General features: G+C 36.6%; 2 protein-coding genes across 2 annotated transcripts in view; both read right to left on the reverse strand.

Annotated features, from left to right (window-relative positions):
- LOC306861070 (biglycan-like) overlaps positions 1–17,696 on the reverse strand; it is a 30,149-nt gene extending 12,453 nt beyond the window's left edge. Inside the window, exons 1-2 of the mRNA XM_079403142.1 lie at positions 17,220–17,696; positions 2,664–2,939 (exon numbers count right to left, since the gene is read on the reverse strand). Of these exons, the coding sequence (XP_079259268.1) occupies positions 2,664–2,910 (247 nt within the window). The 5' untranslated portion in view covers positions 2,911–2,939; positions 17,220–17,696. The remainder of the gene's footprint in view (positions 1–2,663; positions 2,940–17,219) is intronic.
- LOC306861073 (ninjurin-1-like) overlaps positions 1–21,991 on the reverse strand; it is a gene marked incomplete at both ends in the record, with an annotated part of 649,099 nt that overhangs the window by 105,333 nt on the left and 521,775 nt on the right. The gene's annotated exons all lie outside the window — the stretch shown is intronic.

The raw sequence follows: 21,991 nt of genomic DNA on the forward strand, positions 1-21,991 counted from the left end.
TTTTCCAGTGTCTAACTATCATTAATACTCATATGTGTGTTGAGTTTCATGACATTCTAAACATGTTATCTGCCTCAAAATCACCAGAAACGAATTTTCAACTTTGACACGTTGCCATGGCAACATAAGTTTAGATATCAATATTGCCTTCACAGTTTTACATCGGCCGTGTTTTGACATTATTCTGGTGAAGTTTGAAGCAAATCGAGTAAAAATAAGATGCTGAATTCAAAGCATTTTGAAAACGACACACTTCCTGCAGCCAGTTGGTGGCGCTATAACTTTCAGTCATTATAGTCACATCTATCCGATCGGCATCATACAACGAACAAATCACTGAAGTTTGATCAACATCATACAATGTATGTGGACGTTATTAGGCATTTCCTGGGTCTCATTTTTCGCCATAACTTCATCGCCTCGCCACGGGCAAACCGTTCGACATATCAAAAATATCTTCGCAATTTAGCGTCCCCAATGTCTTGAGATCATGTTCACCGAGTTTGGTGGCAATCGTATGGAAATCCTCAGAGGAGTATATCAAATTCCAGAGCATGCGCTTTTTAAACAGCCCTGAATAGCCGACTTCCTGTTGGGCGGAGCCTATGACATGCTGCGCGGAAGTTGTTCGGCTCAATGAGTTCTATATGTGTACCGAGTTTCATATGAATACGTGCAAGTATGTGTGAGCTATACATCAAGCTTTCTGACAATTTTCCAGGGGGCGCCGTAGAGCCCCTGTGCCACGCCCGGGTCCCAGCCTCAGCGGCGTCCTAATGGCCGCAGGTTCCAACGTGCGTGCCAATTTTCGAGAGTTTTCGGGCACGTTAAGGCCCCCAAAAGTGCCCGGATGATTGAAATAAAAAAAAAAAAAAAAAAAAAAAAAAAAAAAAAAAAATAATAATCCTTAGAAGAACAATAGGGCCCTGCGCCTTACTGGCTTGGGCCCTAATAATCCTTAGAAGAACAATAGGGCCCTGCGCCTTACTGGCTTGGGCCCTAATTATCCTATAGAATATCATGAGTTCAAGCCATTTTAAGCCAATATACTATTAGCTCAAGTCAAAGATCTTTCCTGTTTTCCTTTTACAATATTTCTTCTAAGCCATCTGCCCACCTGCCACTCAAAGTGCTCAGTGACTTTAACCAGTCGACCGCTGACAAACACAATGCCAAACCCCAGAGCGCAGCACATCGCAGCCCCCCAAACCACAGCTCTACACACATCTACACCCCCTAGTAGGAACATATTTTATGATGAAGGCACATAATCTCCTAAATATATACACAATTATGAACATCTGTTATGAATAAGAATCACCATCAATTCAATTACAGCCTACATGGCAGAATAACTTCCAGATACGAAAGAAAAGAAAAGAGCACAGTGGACGGATCAATGTATTACAAGCAAACCTTCATCACAGTGGGAAGAAGCATAGAAAGAACCGCCTAAAGCAAGGGCTGTATTTTTCGATTTTTATATCAAATCCACAAGCATAAACAAAGATGCAATGACATTTTGCGAAAACAAAAACACTTGCAAAGACCAAAACACATGGCACAAAGCATTCATGCACATATGCAAACATAGTCAGACACGCACAAACTAAAAAGGAATACATATAATTAAAATAATAATAACTCCAAATTCCAAAGTTCTTGTTGCTTCTGTCAGTTCAATGTTCTATGAGGACCATAACTTGAGCAAACTTGGAGTGAGAATGAAAGAGCATGTCTATCCGTAAGTATGACTATAGAGTTACAGCGGAGCCTGAATGGGTGCTGTTGGTGCCATGCAGAAAATATACACAAACTGGCTAAATTTTGTCAGAAACATAAGGTTTTATCCAATTTCTGGAGACTGCATCTAACCCAGGCCTTCTCACTTTCCCACATACTAAAAAGTCAAGCTCCACCACCACTGCTTTATAGGTGCACACATACATGGTGGTTGGCTTGTTTGTTTTGTGTTTATATCATTCTTGTACATATGTTTGTCCATCTGCAGTTTAAGTATTTAGATTTGCAAACTGAGTGATCGCTGAAAAGCATAACATTCATTTGAATGACAAAAAAGTTCCTACAAGATGAGAGTAAATGGTTTAACCAATGAGTTCAGTTAACAGTTTCCTCTTTCATTTTAGGTCTGTTATTTCCTATCCGTAGAAAAGAAAACAAGACCTTCTAAAAGCAATAACAATGAAATGAAGTGGCCCCTGTAAAAAAATAAAATAATTTTAGACCTAAATTGAATTTTTGTGGATGTACTGCTGACAAGACATAACGCAGGACTATTTTCGGCCTTCTGAAATAAACAAACACTCATCAAAGACTTCCAAATCTTCATCACTTCTCTTTCTCCCTCGCACATTCCTTTTCACTTTCCCTGTCTATCTCTTTCACACTGTCTTCCTGTAAAACATCCTGTGTGTGTCATAAAAACAACACAGAACCACTCTTACAACTCATTGGAAAATTACACAGAGATTTTTAATTGTTTCCCATTCAAGCCCAAGTTTTCTTGGAGACTAAACTACTACAAACAGACATGCTCATAAACGACTGTTTTTGCCTGTTTGGATGAGGGCTGTCAAACAGTCTCTATAAGATGCTTTTAATATTGAATGGATAGATGGATAGATGGATAGATAGATACTCACTTAGGTCTGAGCATTGCACCACATTGAGCTGACATTGGCAACCAAAGGGGCATAAAGACACATCCGGCGGCAGCTCCTCCACAGCTGAACCCTCTTCATCTCTCATCATTACCATCGTCAGATCCCCCACTTCTCCATCCATAGAAAAGTCCCAGAATCCTCTCTGCTCGAAGGGCAGAGCCAATGAGGGAGCCGTCAGGCTGCAGACATTGAGCAGCAGAAGCAGGAAAGAGCGGCAGGAGAACATCGCTGAGATACAGAGACACACACACAGACCTGCGTGAGGAAGAGACAAAAAGAGATTAATTATTGCTTATTTCATTTGACATAACTGTTTTTATATGTAACTGTGTAAATCCTGTTCTGAGTGTGATTGTTATAAACTTTCACACACACAGAGGCAGAGCCTTTACTTTGTTTGGAGCTGAATGTGTTAATTACACAAAGGACAATGTTAATAAGACTCCGTGTCCTCTCTCAAGTTCAGCCCACAACCCATTTCCTCAGTTCTGTTTATAATAATTAAAACAGATTTCACAAAGTACATCAAAGGAACAGGATGGAAGTAGGTTGTTATTTGGGGGTTTGGGAGAATATTGTAACATTGCCATCTGAATATGAATACATCATTCAGCACTGGACATGCCCTCCCTGAGAAACACTAAAAGCTTTGACATGGACAGTAAACATTACTCAAAATTATTATTATTCAAACGTGCATAAAGAAGTTTGTTTGATGTTAAAAACATGTCAGTTCATCTTTTGGTATCATCTGCTAACATTTTTTTTTTTAATTAAGCGAAGGGGAAACTAAAGAGACAAGCGGTGAGTCTGTGTCTGTAGGACAGGTCTGGTCAGACGGTGTGTGGTGGTGGAAAAACTCAAACTGGCCTTTTTAAAACATATCTTAAAACAAGCCATTCATTAGACAGGAAGGAGGTAGGAGGGGATATTTCTGACAGTCCCTGTTTGTGTGTGTGACTAAACGGGTGGGGAGCCACTCATGATGTTATTTCTCAATGTCTTCCAGCTGAGTCCTGTGACGTCACCAGACATTTTTGGGGCTAAGATGTGGTTAAGGATTTGGGGTCTGCAGAACCCACCAGAGGACCATGCTGATACCCTAAACATGGGCCTGTAACCTAAACCGCAAATCCTGTTCAGCCACATACCCCCCATCTGTCAGTTTCTGACTTAACCTTGGCCCGTGTGTTGAACCTGATCTAACCAAGGCCTACAGTTAAAGCCAACACCTGTTTTAAACCCAAATCAACACCCTAAAGCCAACCTGCATCCTGAACTATAACCCTGAATCATGCATACTCTAATACCTCACACTGAATGTGATATCTCAAGCAACATAACATTGCAATTATCCTTTAAATCCAACCAGCTGGGGAAAACATTTCAGTAAATCTCACTGCCATCATAGATGATTGTCTTCACAAGTGTGTCGCAACACTTTAATCCATAGTATTCCCTATACATGCTGGGAAGAAACACATGTGGATGAGTGAGAGGAGCCAGATGTCAGAGAATTTCATGTTTCCCAAGAGAGAAACTCAATGTCTTCCCATCACAATTTACAGCCACATTCAAATATGTTCCCTCAACAACATTATAAGTCAGGAAGTGAAAAGCATTCAAAATCCCAGTTACTCAATCAAACGGAAATAAACAGTCTCAATTACTGGATCAAATGGAAAAAACTACCTAGAAGAATATTTTTACACAAAAGTAGCTCTTTAAAGCTGCAGTCCGTAAGTTTTGCCTCTTTGTCGCCATCTCTGTTGAAAACCTGGTATTGCAGCCAGGTGCGGAATTATCTTTATTACGTTGGCTGTACTCTGGCACGGCTTCAGCGCAGATTAATCTAATGTTTTGAGGTGAATGTGTAGCTGTCAGTCACCGCACCGGTGTGAATCAAACACTTAGTAATCACAGATTCTAGCCTACGTCTTGGAATATATGACCCAAATCAGAATTTTCACCGTATATTGTCATCTGAACAAGTAAGTAACAAGTCTGCCCCATTTGTTCTGCCCAACTGAGGAAAAAAGCATTACAATAAATCGCGCTACCAACGGTGATTCAATCTAATGATCGGGTAGCTCATATCACATCAAACCGTGCAAATTATTATTATTGTTATACTTCATTCTCAACATCAGCATTGCGTGACTATGGGTATAGTGTGTATTAGCGTGTAGATTTCAATTTCTGTACAGTCTAATCTAATTGTCATATAGTGTTGTCAAAAATATCGATATTTCGATAAATATCGATACTGAAATATCTGAACGGTACCAATATTAATTTCCCGAAGTATCGATACACCGATACTAGCCGAGCTGTCACTTTCACTTCTCTCCAAAGGCGCGTGGACAAGCACCACACGTGACCGCACTCGTCTCCTTCGCTCTGGTTAAATAGCAAAAGTGAAGTGAATAGAAAGATGACTGCTCTGGTTGTTAAAGAACACAGCAGGAGCGCTATCTGTAGGGATCTATGATCTCCGCGATGCAGAGAACGCGCACGGAATCCAGTCATAAAAACGGAATTTACAGTTTAATGCGGAATGTCACGGAATTTGTCAAAGTTTGGATGAATTAATCAAAAGTAGGTCATTACACTTAAATCAAATCGCGATATGGACTAGTGTCTGTAAATATTAAGCTGCAAAAGTGGATTTAAATATGAATCCTGCATGTTCTGCGCGTCTCTGTGTGAATGTGCTGCACGTGCGGTTTTGTTTATGTGGCGCTCGCGGTGATTTCAGCATCTGCTGTCTCAATGAGGACATAAATGCATCAACAATATCTCCAGAACTGATCTGAAAGGCACTTTACCAGCATTTTACCATTTAATTTGAATAAAACTAGCGTCATATCATACACACACAGAACTTTAAAAGTATTCACAGCAACCCGTCAAAATAAAAGTTCGGTTTAATTTAGCCTATTAAAGACCGTGTGCCAGAAATAGGCTATATTACTATTATTTAGTAGAATGTACATAATACTACTACTTACTACTACTGTTCATTTTTTTTGAAAGAAATAAATCACAAAATATTTAATTTTAATAGTAAATCAACTTCATTTGCCCAAAATGTAAATGTTTAATTTTCATTAATTCAAATATAAATTAATTAAAATTGTTTTATGCCTTCATCTGATATCCAGTAAAATTTAAAATACACAACACAGAATTTCTGAGGGGGAAAACACATTTCATAAGGCTACTGTAAGAATAAATAAAAATAGTTTGTATGCATTCAAATAATAGACATGCTAAAACACAGAATTTGGTAACAATAAAACATAAGGTGAGAAAAAAATAAAACATTTTATACGGCCCTAAACGTGTCATTTTTGTTACACTTTTAATAAATTAAACGTTAAATTGTATAATTTTCATGATTTTAATGAATTAGACATGCTTTTAGATTAATAGCATTTAATTTGACCATTAAAAAAAAAAAAAAAAGAGTCCAGAAAAATTAAAATGTAAAAAATTTAATGTAGAAAAAAATAAAACGTATTTCATAGGGCCCTTTATCTGGAAATATTTTGGTTATGAAGCAAATGAGAATATCAACAAATAGAACTTTGGATTTTAATTAGTACATGTATTAGTAAACGTTAGTTTCAATTAACATTTAACTAAGATTAATAAAAGATTAATAAATAAATCAACAAATGCAGTACCTCAAGACAGTTTTTTGTTCATGTAAAATATACCGCATGTTCTCGACTTGTTACATTTATCTTTAAATTAAAAAAATTACCCCCTTAATATTGTGGCAGTATTTTTCACCGTGGTATCGAAAATGGTATCGAGTATCGATATTTTTCAAGGTATCGTATCGAAGTTAGAAATTCCAGTATTGTGACAACACTATTGTCATACCATTCAAATTTCATATTAAGAAATTCAACTTTTATCCCCAAAAGCAAACTATGTTCCCTTAGAACTGGTTTTCTTTAGAATAAAAATATTGTGTAATAAAGCTATGTGTAATCAGAAGCATGTTTAAAACTGGAATATAATTTAATTTAATTCACACGTGTTTCATAAACATATAATCCTTTCTGGATCACAATCCGCCATCAAAATGACACATTTAATTATTCTAGCTGCTGTGAGAAAAGGCTATAAATGAGCCGCCACCTGCAGGATCCTCACATGCCATAGCCTAGTAGCCGGGACAACTTCTTTATGTTTACAGACGTGACGTAATGTAATGACGCAGTGCCATGCTCGAATTTCCCGCAAAAGCCTACCCATATCACTCAAATGATAAAACATTATTATAAACTAACCGTTGTGAATCGGGCTAAAGTAAGGTGACAGTTTTGAACACTGGCTATGTACTTGCTCAAATACTGATTTCGGATCATTTTTAACCAAAACAAGTTACGGACTGCAGCTTTAAGTTCATATAAGTTTCCTTAAACTCTCTGTCTTTTGTGTTTGTCCTCAACTTTAAGAGGAATACAACTAAGACAGTAAGATATAGACATAAGTAAGATATAATATATTTTCTAGCCTATGAATCCAAGAGGACCTCCCATGAACTTTATGAAGTTAGATAATGTCTGCTGTAACAACATAACAGTAGGCATAATGTAATATAATATGTATTTTCTATCCTATGCATCCAAGAAGACCTCCAATGAACTTAATTTTTTATTTCTAAGTTAGATAATATCTGCTATAACATTTGTCATTCAAAGATGAACAATGAATTGAGGGATACCTATAGGTAAAAAAAATAGCCTCAGTTCCTATTTATGCATAGCAAACTCAGTAAAGACTCCCATTAAGCTTAGAGGGATCCCACACAAACGATGTTCATGTAAATGTGTCCACTGAGTCCTTTATGTCTCCCATTTCACACAGCATCTGTGTCATTAACTGAGTAATGAGCATGGATGCTTTTGCCGTTCCCCTTGGCTACTTCTCAGTCATCTTCTGTGAACATTCATGCTTGTTATCTAGGTCTGAGGCAACAGAAAGATCTTTGAAATGACTACAAACAGACATTTACATTAATAATTTGTCATGGTGCCCGACAGTTCCCAGAGCTGACCATATGTTGCTGATCCAAACATTTGCTGAATATCAGTTCATCCAAGGTAGGCATTAAAACCTTAAGTATCCAATGGAATCCCATTCTTTATCCTGAAATGCCAACATCTATGTGTGCTCCTCTCATATCGTCTGCCCATCTTTCACTTTAATGTCAAACATGTGGGAAAGCCGTTTTTTATGCTGTTGACCTGGAATAAAAGCAAACAGGGAAGAAAATGTACCCATTTGTAAAAATAGCGGCTAAATTATACCACACTCTCCAAAAAAGGTCTGGTTTGGACTGGCCAGAGGAATGCAAGGAGAGGGCCGAGGCACAATTACACACAAGTCCTTGCATCCTGCTCTTCACGGAAGAGTTTGAAAACTATATGCGTTATTTATGAACAGAAGCATCATAATACGGTTAAGTATATACGTCGTTTTTATGGGATAAAATACTGTTCCAAGCAGAAAATCTTTAATTAGAAGGAGCTCAACAAAACAAGGTGTCTTGAGAGGGATCTCAAAAGTTATGTTCGCATATCAGCAGAATGCGGTTGTGCTGTAGTGCTAAATACAGCTATGCAGGCCGCCATAAACTGGAAATAATATTGTCACAAATGCGACAGAAAGTGTCTTAGCATCATTACAATCTAGTTGGGAAAACTTTGTCTGTTTAATTTTGTTAAAATGCGTGCCAGTGTGTCAAAACATTCTAAGAATATTTTGCAAAAGTTCCTATAAAGTTATAAAAAAGTTATTTCTAAATGTTTTCTTAACATTCAGAACATCCTGTTTTTTATATTTTAAAAACATATTATGCAAAAATTAAGGAAGCATTCCATTTTATATTGTAAACATTATGGAACTTTACTTTTGAATGTTCTCTGAGCATTCTGAAACAAGTAGTAACATTTTTAAAAAATGCAACTAAAACCGAAAAAAAAAAAACATTCCATGAACAATGCATAAATGACATTTTTGTGCTAATGTTTTGAGAACATTATTACAGACCTGATAACAATGACCTAACATTCTGTTAATGTTCCTGGAAGAATGTTTGTTCACAAGAGAACATTGAGTCAATGTTTGCCAAAGTTCTGAGAATGTTATCTGTTAGCTGGGGATGTGATTCGTGAACAAATGACTGCTAAAGGGGACATCGGATGCCCATTTTCCACAAGCTGGTATGATTCTTTTCATACTTTGGTAAAAATTCCTCAAAGTAAGTGTAAAACAACACCCTTTTAACCTTGTCAAAAACAACTGTTCACAGCAAGTCGTTTCAGTGCATGTCCCTTAAAGTCGGCATGAAACGGAAGTAGAGATTGTAAAGTCTACCCGAGTGAAACGGCATCTGAAATGAGAGGGCGGGACTTGATTTTGTCCTTCGAGAATTGATTGGATCATTGGAAATTGGGGCGTTGCTAACAAAATGTAGGCAGATCTGAATGCCAGTTTGCAGTTAGTGTGGGGGGATTTTTCTCCACTGGATTCACCGCCGACACCCTAGCATGGAGAATTTTTTTATTTATTGAGGATGACGGCGATCAACGGCAGAGAGAGAGAGCGAGAGAGAGACTGCCTAAATGACTGAGCCTCCATCAGGTTAAGTCATATTCATTAAAAAAAAAGAAATTGTTTGCTATGTCCTAAGAGTAAAGTTGTGGTAATATACTAATATCCTTTCAATTTTTAAGGGTAGTGCTCCCCCATGGCTCACGTCAGCACTGGTCAATGCATTATTTCTATAAAGTGAAGCATTAGCAGCTTTTCCCCCTTACGTCACTAGCTCCGCCCTTGCACCATAGCTTATGACCAGAAGAGAAGATGAGTCATTTTGAAGGGGAGGGGAGGTTAACATTTTTGATTAAAGATTACAAAGGCATAAAAAAAATTGAAGTGCACTGATAAATTATTTATAATAAACACTACAGTATTCCATTAAAAAATAAGAATTTTCAATTTTGATTTCATGCCAACTTTAAAATGATAATGAGCCACTGCTCATTACAAACCGGTTGCGTGTTGTCGTTTAATTGTTTTTTTGCGTTTCTGAGCTGGCAGACACGCCAGAACTAAATGCAAAAAAGCTAAAAAATAAAAAAAGTGAAAATTTTATTTGATGTCCCCTTTAAGAACCGCGTGTTTATGATGAGTAAGGATTCACAAAACAGCCTCAAACTCATTGGAGAGTGAATCACTTATCTACTCTGACTGACTTCATCACTGAAGAGTCATTTTGATTCAAAGTCTGATTCAAAATGAACCAGAGCCATAACTGTGACTTATAATTTAGTGAGACTTACATAATAAAGATCTGAGTCAGACCTGTTAGTAAATATACTTGAGATCCCAAACAGTGACTGCATGAAAGCAGCCAATAAGCAAAAGCCACATACATCCAATGCCTTTGACAAAGATAAACACAAACTTTAGCTGAAACAAAGATAATCTTATCCCACGGCCTTAGCCAAATACATCAGTGGGCAATCCAAAGCTCACAGCACTTATAACTCCAGTCTAAAGTATGGTGACTTGAGGAATGGTATGGCCTAGACATAACAACTGCTTCTGCTGCTAATTACACAGCAAATACTCCTCAACGTGGAAAGCAAACAGCTATTTCTATCACTCAAAATGTCTTAAAGTCACATGAACATGTGAGAGAAATTAAGAAAGTGGAGGTAGAGCTGATGGCAGAAGCAAGGTGAAAGTGAAAGTGCTGTATTCTCCTTGCTAAAATGTACTCTGTATTAGGACCAGCAGTTTTCTAATACTCCAGTTGGACCAGAAGCACAAAGTACAAATTTTAGTGGTCACACCACAGTTTATTAAACAAACACAATATTGTACAATATTGTTCAAAGGTCTGGGTTTTATTTATTTGATCAAAAATTAAATAAAAACAGTATTGTGAAATATTGCGTTTTCTATTTTGATGGTAAAGATGAATGTCTTCAGTGTCACATGATCATTCAGAAATCATTCTGATTTGCTGCTCCAGAAACATTTCTTATTATAAATGCTGAAAAAGGGTACTTTTTTTTTTTTTTTTTTTTAGAATTCTTTGATGAATAGAAATAGAAATCTAAAAAATTCTAAATGTTTTTGCTGTCACTTTTGATCAATTAATAGTGTCCTTACTGGAAAAAGAGAAAAACTAAAAGAAAAAGAAAAAAACTTACTGAACCCAATCTATTAGCATATAAAAACTGTTTTATGTGCCAGAAAAAAATAACAAATTTAATTAGTTGTCATATTTTGTTAATGTATTCTTTATTAAATAGTTTCAAACCTCTGATACATAATCTTTACAAACAATGATGGCATTAGCAAAGCATAACTGATTTGTGTATATTTTTAAAATATAGCTTCCTATAGCATTATTATTATTATTCTCTAGCTATTTTGACAAAACCTCTTCTATGCCTGCCACCAACATAATACTGCCTTGAAATTAACAAAACAAAATGTTTGAGTTTACAAAGCGTATGCACACATGCACACGATCAGTGAATGTAAAATTTAAGCATTCCCCCATACAGTTTCTTCAGTTTGAAGTTGACTATATAGTTTTGTGGAGATTAACTGGTTCATGGCTTCTATGCAGTACCATTATGATGTTTTGTTGGATTTTGTTTTGAGGAATGCAGAAACTTTGTAATGAGTAATAAATTGTTTTTAATAACTGATCATAGTGTGATTATATATCTTTAAACACTGGAAAAATAATGCTTGATTTCTGTTGAGGTTACATTTATTTTGTCTCCTTTTTGTCTAATAAACTTATAAAACAATGTTCTTTAATATTTAGATCTTGAGCATCAATACATGTCTTTTCTCTTCATTAAAACAATTAATTTCTAAATCTCCACTTAGTCTGGTGTTTCTGAAAAAGACAAACAGTAATTAACTAAATGTTAGATTTTAATAATAGAGCGCACAGCAGACGCCTCTCCCGAAATGACAGAGACTGAGCAGTGCCCACACAGAGATCTCTCTGAACACTGCAGCATGTTTCCATGATTACTGTAATAATAATAATAATAAACCACAAAACTAACACATTAGCCAAAAAGGGAATTTCCCTGCACACTGTGAGCCGTGTGTTTATGTCTGATTTGTATATCTTTAATACTCCTTATTCATACAGTTAAGGCTGAAAAGCTAAAAACCAAGGTTATGGCATGCCTGCCATTGAGTTATACAATGAACCGAAATCTATAAATAAGACAAGAGATAAAATATCAGAGTAGTGCAGAAATATGAAAAAGTGCTCCATCAAAATCTGCTCCTGACCTCTTCACAGGAAGTTTTGTTAAAAAAGCAAGCAGTACAGAGATTTGTTAGTTATCAGTAGAAAGGCTTAACTGTGGCTTTGTGAAAACTATAAGGGATACTAAAATTCAATAGACCTTAGTCAGGGTAGTGCCATATTGAGTTTTTGCAGGAATAAAAATCAGGCTGTGAGGGACAGAAGTACACTGTAAAAAAAAAAAAAAAAAGAGGTTGAGCCAACTTAAAATTTTAAGGCAACCAGCTTCAGCAGATTTTTGAGTTTTCTCAACTTGTTGTTTTAAGTTTACACAACAAAAAGTTGACAATCTCCTACAAAAAATAAGTTGAGAGAACTCAAAAATCTGCTGAAGCTGGTTGCCTTAAAATTTTAAGTTTTTTACAGTGTAGTGTGTTCAGTGACTTGTACTGTTGTTTAATAACATAATGACTGTTCAGCTAACAAAATGTCTTTCTAAAAAATTTTTTTTAAAAATTCAGTGGACAAAACTATAAAGTAGTTTGAAAGTTGTCATAATTCTGTGATCTAGGACCTTTATAAAGTGCATGCCATTGTAATGACTAGTCTATCCCTCACAGGCTTGTTTTCATCCTCACTAAATTCAACATGGCATCTAACCTGATTAAGGTCTATTGTCATAATTAATTACAATCAGTTTTCTTATTTAATTTCTTCCATGTTTTTTGGAATGTCGGTATATTTTGTGTTATGGCCAATAACCAATAAATGTCCTTTATTTAAAAACACATTATAATATACAATATAAAATATGGCTAACTACTCAGTTTTTTTTTTTAGATCTGATAAAGAAAAGGATATTTGAATTAAAAAAATATTATGGAAAAATGCATCATAAAATTAAATGGCTGGTTTGCACATGATATGGAAAGAGTGCTGATACACAGATCTGCATCATTAGGATTTTTTCCTTTTTATGGAATAAGCACATAATGTGCATAATGCATTTAAAGCTGCAGTCCATAACTTTTTTGGTTAAAAACGATTCAAATTCAATATTTGAGCAAGTACATAACCAGCCAGTGTTCAAAACTATCGCCTTACTTTAGCCCGATTCACAACAGTTATCTTATAATAATGTTTTCTAATTTGAGTGGTACGGGTAGGTTTTCGCGGGAAATTCGAGCATGGCACTGCGGCATTACATCATGTCTGTAAACATAAAGAAGTTGTCCTGGCTACTAGGCTATCGCATGTGAGGATCCTGCAGGTGGCGGATCGTTTAGTCTTTTCTCACAGCAGTTAGAATAATTAAATGTCAAAAAATCATTTTGATGCCGGATTGTAATCCAGAAAGGATTATATGAAACATGTGAATGAAATTAAATTATATTCCAGTTTTAAACGTGCTTCTGATTACAGATAGCCTAGGATTACACAAGATTTGTATTTTAAAGAAAACCAGTTCGAAGGGAGCATAGTTTGCTTTTTGGGTTAAAAGAATTTATAAACTTGAAATTCGAATGGTATGACAATTAGATTAGATTGTACAGAAATTGAAATCTACACGCTAATACACACTATAGGATACTCATGGTCATGCAATGCTGATGTTGTTAACAATAATAATTTGAGAATAAAGTATAAAAATAATAATACTTTGCATGGTTTGATGTGATTTGAGCTAAACGATCTTTAGATTTAATTACCATTGGTAGCGCGATTTATTGTAATGCTTTTTACCTCAATTGGTCAGAACAAACGTGGCAGACTTGTTACTTACTTGTTCAGATGACTATATACGGTGAAAATTATTATTTGGGTCATATATTCCAAGACTTAGGCTAGAATCTGTGATTACTAAGTACAGGATTCACACCGGTGACATACTACACATACAGCTACACATACTCCTCAAAAAATTAGATTAATCCGCGCTGGAGCCGTGCCAGAGTACAACCCACGCAATGAAGATAATTCCGCAAGTAACTGCAATTCCAGGTTTTCAAACAGAGATGGCATCAAAGAGACAAAACTTACGGACTGCAGCTTTAAGGTCTACAAATGTGCATTGATAACACTCATAGCAGAATATGTGATACTTATGGTGCATTGCATTTGTACTTTGAAGTAGGAAAATCTGAGTTCCTTTAGAAACTTTTAACCAGAATGCCCCCTCAAGTAAGTTCTAATGCGGAATCTCTGAGGAACTGCATAAAACTGAGTTCGAATTCAACATAGCTGCTCATTGCATTAACATTAGGTGAATCAGTAGTAATATATAGTTTATTAGCACTTCTCTTTGTCTATGTCTCAATAAATTCACACAGTACACACTATCCAGCTTCTTTGTGTGAACACAGAATTATCTCTGAAAAATACTGCTTTTTATGTGTTTTTATTGACTGGTATTGCTAACAATTGACATGTCCATCTTGTTTTTTTGGGGGGGGGGGGGGGGGGGGTTCAGTACTTGTGTACTGGAATTCGGTCAACTCCAGTGTGACGTCATTCCCAGCTCCTACATTCGACTTTTGAGGTAAATGGAACGCAGCATTAGCGAATTTACCCACAGTATTTCTGGATTGTGAAGCTGTGGGGGTACATATGAGAAAAATGCTGGGAAACACTAATAAGATAAAAGCTTCATAAATATTTTTCTCTAAATCTTCAAGTGCGATTTTTTATAAAAAATGCCTTGATCATGAGAAGCTGAATGTTGAGAGTTAAATTATGGCACTTCTCTAACTGACATACCAAAGTTGGGAGGAGGAAGTTGTTCAGTTCACTGCACTAACCGTGGGAGCCAGTGAACTCACATGAGTTCAGTGAATCTCTGGTTTGTTACATTAGTTAGAAAGAAGAATTTCTTTCAAAACAACAGCTTTGACATATTAAATGTTGTCTGATTGGGAGTCCATTAACATACTTGCTTTTAATGTTCAACAGCCAATAAAAGTCTGACATCACCAATCAAAATGATATGAAGATTTCTCACAAATAAAGTCAAGCATCTAAATTGAGCCATTTTGTCTGATGAATGCACACATGTATAGGCTATTTACTTTTCTCTCTCACACTTTCTCTCCTGACAAACCAATGGGTGGTTCTGGGTTCTTTGTGCTTGGCAGGAGTTAATTGCTGGCTTGACTGTAATTTGTTAACTTCAGTCCCTAAAAAAGCTTCTGCCTGGCAATGTCTATTACTGCTCTGCGTGAATGTGGTGACTGGCACAACAAAGAGTGAAGGCAGACCTGATCAACAGAGCAGGCTGTTAAAAGAGTTATATTGAGTGTGAAACTGAGAAGATATTGGCCATTTCCACAATTTTATGTATAGTGAATTCGGAGATAGACTGAATAAGAGAAAGTGAGGGTAAATTAAGTGGAAAAGGACAGACATGCCCCAAAATTTGTGCTTTGAAATGTGTGAGAAATAATTAAAAAAAATCAAATCAAACTTACTGTAAAAAAATCATAAAACATCTAAAATTCTGATAGAAACTGACCATTTTGTTTTATATGAGCATCATCCACTTATTTTTTTAGGTGGTAGTGGTGCAATCATTGCTTTAAAGGGGAAAAAACTTGAAATAGTGATCTCATAAAGACCTATATTTTTATAGATAGATAGATAGATAGATAGATAGATAGATAGATAGATAGATAGATAGATAGATAGATAGATAGATAGATAGATAGATAGATAGATAGAATTTTTATGACGAAAATTAATTCTGTTTGATTAAATTGAAGAATGAGGAATATCAATATGAATAGCAAGAATAGGGTTGGGAATTGAAAATCAATTCCAATTCCAGAATCGGATACTTAAGTCAGAAATCATATACTTGTTGTAAAATTTACATTTCAGTTCCACTTATCAATTCCTGTACGCATCTTCTTTTTTTCCTTTTCAGGTGGCGAAAAGGGGCTGTTAAAAATGTATTTGTCTTTGAATCATTCATTCAAGAGATTCATTCAAAAACACTGATTCAACGCACTGCAACTTCAGAAAACACATGCAAATAGAAAAAGCACCAGCAAATCAAGAAAACATCTTCATCAGTTTGACAGCAGGAGGTGCAGATGCTTACAACGCAAACAAATAAAGAAACGCACTGCAAATGCTCAAAACACAACCAAATAAAGAATTTTATTTGCAGAGCGTTTCTTTATTTGGTTGTGTTGTGAGCATTTGCAGTGTGTTTCTTTATTTGGTTGTGTTGTGAGCATTTGCAGCACGTGTGTTGTCAAATTGATGAAGTTGTTTTCTTAATTTGTAGGTGGTTTTTTTTCCTATTTGCAGCGCTTTGAGCTCTCTCGGCCACCTTAGATTCATCCAGTAATGAAACAGGTAAATCTTGAGTGAGTCATTGAATCATTCCATTCAAATTCCATGAGATTTTGTTGTCTAACATTTTTTCTTCAGAATTGTGAGAGAACTAGAACCTCATAACAAAAAAAGAAAATAAAAAAAGTCTAAATTTATTCAGAATTGTGCAGCTCTATTTTGCACACAAACAGCTCTTAATCGAGCCCACTTTTTATGTAGCCTGCTGATTTTTGTTCATGCATTCAGCAACAATTAAATGTTTCGCAAAAAGAGACACTGCATAAATATGTTTGATATCTAAATGTCTAAAACATTTTTTAACCACATTGGAATCGAAACAGGGAATCGATAAGATAAGAAAAGAAGCAGAATCAGAATCGATCAAATTCAAAAGATGGATACCCAACCCTAAGCAAGTAATTGGAATTGCCACTAAAATACAAAGCAGACAGGTGAAGATAAATATAAAGCAACATTTTCTAATACTAAGCATCTTTACTTGTTTCTTTACATTTTGCGTATTTCTTTAACTAAAACACTCTTTCGTTGGATTAAACTTAACTCTTTAACCACCCAAACACCAGGGCCCACCAATATCTGCACAACTCGTTCATCCATCGGTGTATCTGAATGAACAGAGAGCAACAAGTTTGCGCTTGCATACATCTAAACTGAGGAGGTTTAACAAGGCTTTGGTTTCATGAGTATATAATGCTCACTAAAGCTTAAGTGCTGTAGTTCAGAAACTTTATATCGGGTAGAAAATGACAGCAACATTTTTTTTAATAAATAATAATAATAAAGAAAAAAACACAATCAAAATAACCAATAAACGCAAAACAACAAAGACAAATAACAAACAAACAAAAAAAAAACACTTAGCCTACCTTATTTTGGGCTGCAATATTATCACACTCCTGCGACCGTATTTGCCTGCAGTGTTTGTTATTTGGGCTTTAAAGCATATATTCTCTTCGGCGTGACTTGGTCTTCTAGTTTTAACTGTCTTAACTAACTTCTGCGGGTCATCAAGCCTGTCTCTGTCAGTGAGGCGGAGAGCTGGACTGGTTTCCACGCGGAGGAAATGGGCGCACACAGGGTGGGTTGAACAGTGCCACTTCAGCCAACCGGCCGCTTTCATAAAAGTGATGCGCACTCACTTGTGTGTAGGCTACTTATTGCAGAACACATTAAAGAAACGATTTCTGACAGAGTTGAAGTTCCATGATTTAATGATTTTCTACACGCCTTCAGCTCGAATCAGGCAAATGAAGCGGTTTCTCCAAAAGTGGATTTCAAATTCCAGCACTGATGCCCTGACAAAAATGTCACCCTCGTAACCGTACATTTTCCGCCAAAATACCATTTGCTGTTACTGTAATCACAATAAATTTCAGATAGGTTACTTAAAATATTTTCTATTTCGATTTACCTTCCAAATGGGAAACTTTACAAAATGAAAAATGTTAATTAGTTAGCAAATACTATAGGCTAATAATTACGTGTTTTTTAACCATTTGCACACTGTACATGTAACAAAAAAGTAGGCTATACGGTTTTAATTTTACAATTTTATTAATAATCACAATAATCACTGGGACTTTTTTTTGACAATCTACAGTCATATATCAAGTAATGAGGATGTTTTGTGGGAACAGATAATTATCAGTTAGACAGGTTTAACTCTGAGGAATGTAATACCCAAAGGTGAATGAAATTCATCCAAAATCGAATGTATCATTAGGTGTTAAAATCAATTTTGCTTGTCAAAACCCATTTCATAAGAAACTTAATTTCTTTGAAGTTGAGAGCAAAAGAGTGCCTCTTTCAACAAGTTGATGGAGGGAAAAATGCAATGCAATACAAAAACAAATCTTATAAATATGTCAAAGGTCAAAATTTTGTTACATTATTCCATTCTCACAGCTATTTAGATATTCCTCGTTGATACTTTGTCTTTTTCAGTTTGATCAGCTCTCTAACACCAATGAGGAACTGTTTAACAGCAGTTAACTCAATGTAGCTTTGTATTTTACTTCCATGTTTGAGGTTGTGGAGATGCTCACTTTCTGAGGAGACAATCATTAAAGAGATTCACTCAGATGCACAGAGAAAGCTGCAGGCAGGACATTATTGTCTGCAAGGGGACATCAGTGATTACATTCAAATACACCCTAACGTTAGACAGTAGAGAGCTACATAATCTAATATGAAGAGTACTACTTTTCTTCATCATAATTTATGGATATGCTCATTTAATTCATGTAATGCTGAGCTATAGAAAGCACGGTTTAGCTCATGATGATGCTGTGTTTCAGGTCTGTTTCCTATTTACCATTGGCAACCTGCGCTGTTATTCATTTCAGCATTTAGTTAATTCTACTGCCAGCACCCACTCACTGACTACAGATGGAGGAATGAGAACAGAAACTGGTAGATTTTCTGAAGACGATCAAGGAAAAACATTTTCCTGATTCTAAAGGGCACTAATTATATTTTTAAAATGAGGTACAAAGTCAGTATGGATACTTTTAGTTTAACAGTGACAGCACCTCATCCGTTCCCTCACGCCCAGATCTTTAAGTATGATGGACTGTCCGCTTTCTCACTGAACACATCTCCTCCACCTTCATCTTTTATGTCAGCTGTCCTGTTCATCTTTTTTGTGTGCGATTCTACAATATTAAGTCTGAAATCTATATGAAGCTGGTCAGTAAAACTACACTGGGGATGGATGCAATGCAATTATGTAAGGAACATGTCTGTGTATATTCTCGTGAACAATTTGCGTTCTCTTTTCTCACTCTTTCCATTCTCTTTCACTCTTTGTAATGGAATACCCCGTGCTTTTGTTTCACTGTCCAGTAGGGGGGTTTATTGGCTGCTGCCCCCTTCTTGCTCCTCTAATAACAAACACAGGAAGCTGCTGTCACTGGACAAGGGCAGAAAGAGGACAACACAGATGAACAGAGTTTCTTGGACTTATTACATTAAAACAGATTAATTTAGACCTGCATTTTATTTTTGTACATGGTGCTTTTGACTATAACTGTACATATGATTCAACATTTACATGTAAGGTAAAAGCAGATGCTTTTATCCAAAATGAATTACAAAAAGTAGACGCACTGCATTTAAAGTTAAAGGAATAGTTCACCCAAAAATAAACATGTGCTGGAAATGTACTCACCTTCATGCCGTCCAAGATGTAGAGGAGTTTGTTTCTTCATCAACACAAATTTGGAGAAATTTAGCATCACATCACTTGCTCACCAATGGATCCTGTGTGGTGAATAGGTGCCGTCCAAACAGCAGATAAAAACATCACAATAATCCACAAGAATCCAGTCAACTTGGTGGATTTTGATGTGAGAGGACAACTGAGGAAATTTCTCCAGATCTGCTGCAATGAAAAAACAAACTCATCTACATCTTATATGTACCGAGATTTGCTACTGCCAATACTTCCTGCTGCGGTGAGCATGTAAGAAATACTGCTGCTGCACATATAACATATATGAAATACCCCCATATAGCAAATGGTAGGCCAGCAGCCATATCACCCTGTAGCCCATGACTGGTTGCCTACCGAAGCTAAGCAGGGTTGAGCCTGGTCAATACCTGGATGGGAGACCTGGGAAAACTAGGTTGCTGCTGGAAGAGGTGTTAGTGAGGCCAGTAGGCGGTGTTTACCCTGTGGTCTGTGTGGCCCCTAATGCCCCAGTATAGTGACGGTTACACTATACTGTAAAAAGCAACGTCCTTCGGATGAGATGTTAAACTGAGGTCCTGACTCTCTGTGGTCATTAAAAATCCCAGGATGTCCTTCGAAAAGAGTAGAGGTGTGACCTCGGCATCCTGGACAAATTTGCCCATTGGCCTCTGACCTTCATGGTCTTCTAACAATCCCCATATCTGCTGATTGGCTTCAACACTGTCTCCTCTCCACCAATAAGCTGGTGTGTGGTGGGTGTTCTGGCGCACTATGGCTGCTGTCGCATCATCCAGGTGGATTCTGCACACTGGTGGTGGTTGATCCCCCCTAACAATGTAAAGCGCGTGAGTGCTTAGAAAAGTGTTATATAAATGTAAAAAAATTATTTGATTATTAATTATTAATTCTTAATTATTATTATTATTATTTATGAATGACCATGTAGCAGATCTATACAGGTGGAGCTGGGGAAGGTTGAGGGTTTCAGAACGTGCTGCAACTGCTACAGTAAGCACTAGCCAAGTATTTGAATGTTGAGCAGCAAGCTCATTGGCTACTAATAGAAAACAATTTTTTTTTCTCCAATGCATTTGCATTTGCTGAAATTTGAAAGAAACTTGAAATTTGGTCACAAAAGCATTAAAACATATTTTATCCTCTCACCTCATATTATTTCCATAACAAGTTATGTATTTTCATAAGAAAAATTTCTCATTTTCTTCCCCCAATAACATTTTTAGTTTTTCTTTTTTAAATAAACTATTGACGAAAGAGATTTGTTTTGAGTTTGCCTTTGAACTTTAAAATTTTAAATTGTGGGATTCATCCAACTGACAAAAAGTTTTTCTTCTAAATAAAAGTAACTAACTAATCAGACAGAAAATGAATCAGAGAGAATATGAGATGTTTTTGCATGAGATGTCTGTGAGAATGTGTGAAGGTCAGCATTGCCTTCCATAGAAGAGCCCGCTTTAAATGTGAAAACAGCTTGAGGCTGAATAAAAAAAGAACAGTGCTTGTCTGTGGGCCAAAGAGGATATGAAGGATAAGACGGATCTCCTCTGGGTTGAAAAAGTGTATCCTCAGTGCTCTTGTTCTCATGTGGAGGAATTTGAGCCAGTCACATCGTATGCCTTCTAACTAGTGAGTCCAGTCGACAATGGATCTCTGAATCAGTTATACAACCATAGGTGGTCTCCTGCAGTGATGCTATGAAATTCATGACGGACATCAGAGTATGTATCATTTAAATTACACTGCTGGGGAAGATGTTCACAATTTGTTTCATTTACATATGCACCCCCAAGCTAAAAATCACTCAGATGTCATCTGAAAACCCGGCAGGACTATGAGCACCATGAATTTTGTTAGTTGCGGTGGCTACTTTCTTAGATAGTAAAGCACTGTTTTCAAAATGACTGTACAATTATGTCAAATCGTTGTTATTCTGCGTGCAGATCGGATAACCAATTGCACTGGCCAACTCAGTGATGCTTAGAGGTAATGTGTGATTACATGCTCAGCTGGGAGTTGGAGAAAGTGTTGGTTTGTTGTACTTTTTGTTGCAACAGACATTGTGAGCTGTACTGCCTATTGTGTGGCTTTAAAAGAACTCCAGATGCATTTATTTTTGTCCTAGGGCAGCTGGAAAGTGAACGTGATGTGACATATGGCCAAGTATGGTGACCCATACTCGGAATTCATGCTCTGCATTTAACCCATCCAAAGTGCACACACACAGCAGTGAACACACACCCAGAGCAGTGGGCAGCCATTTATGTTGTGGCTCCCGGGGAGCAGTTGGGGGTTCGGTGCCTTGCTCAAGGGCACCTCAGTCGTGGTATTGAGGGTGGAAAGAGCGCTGTACATTCACTCCCCCCACCTACAATCCCTGCCGGCCCAAGACTCGAACTCGCAATCTTTGGATTACAACCTCCGTCAGAT

The sequence above is a fragment of the Barbus barbus genome, assembly GCF_936440315.1.
Source record: "Barbus barbus genome assembly, chromosome: 41".
In the NCBI taxonomy this organism is placed as follows: Eukaryota; Metazoa; Chordata; class Actinopteri; order Cypriniformes; family Cyprinidae; genus Barbus; species Barbus barbus.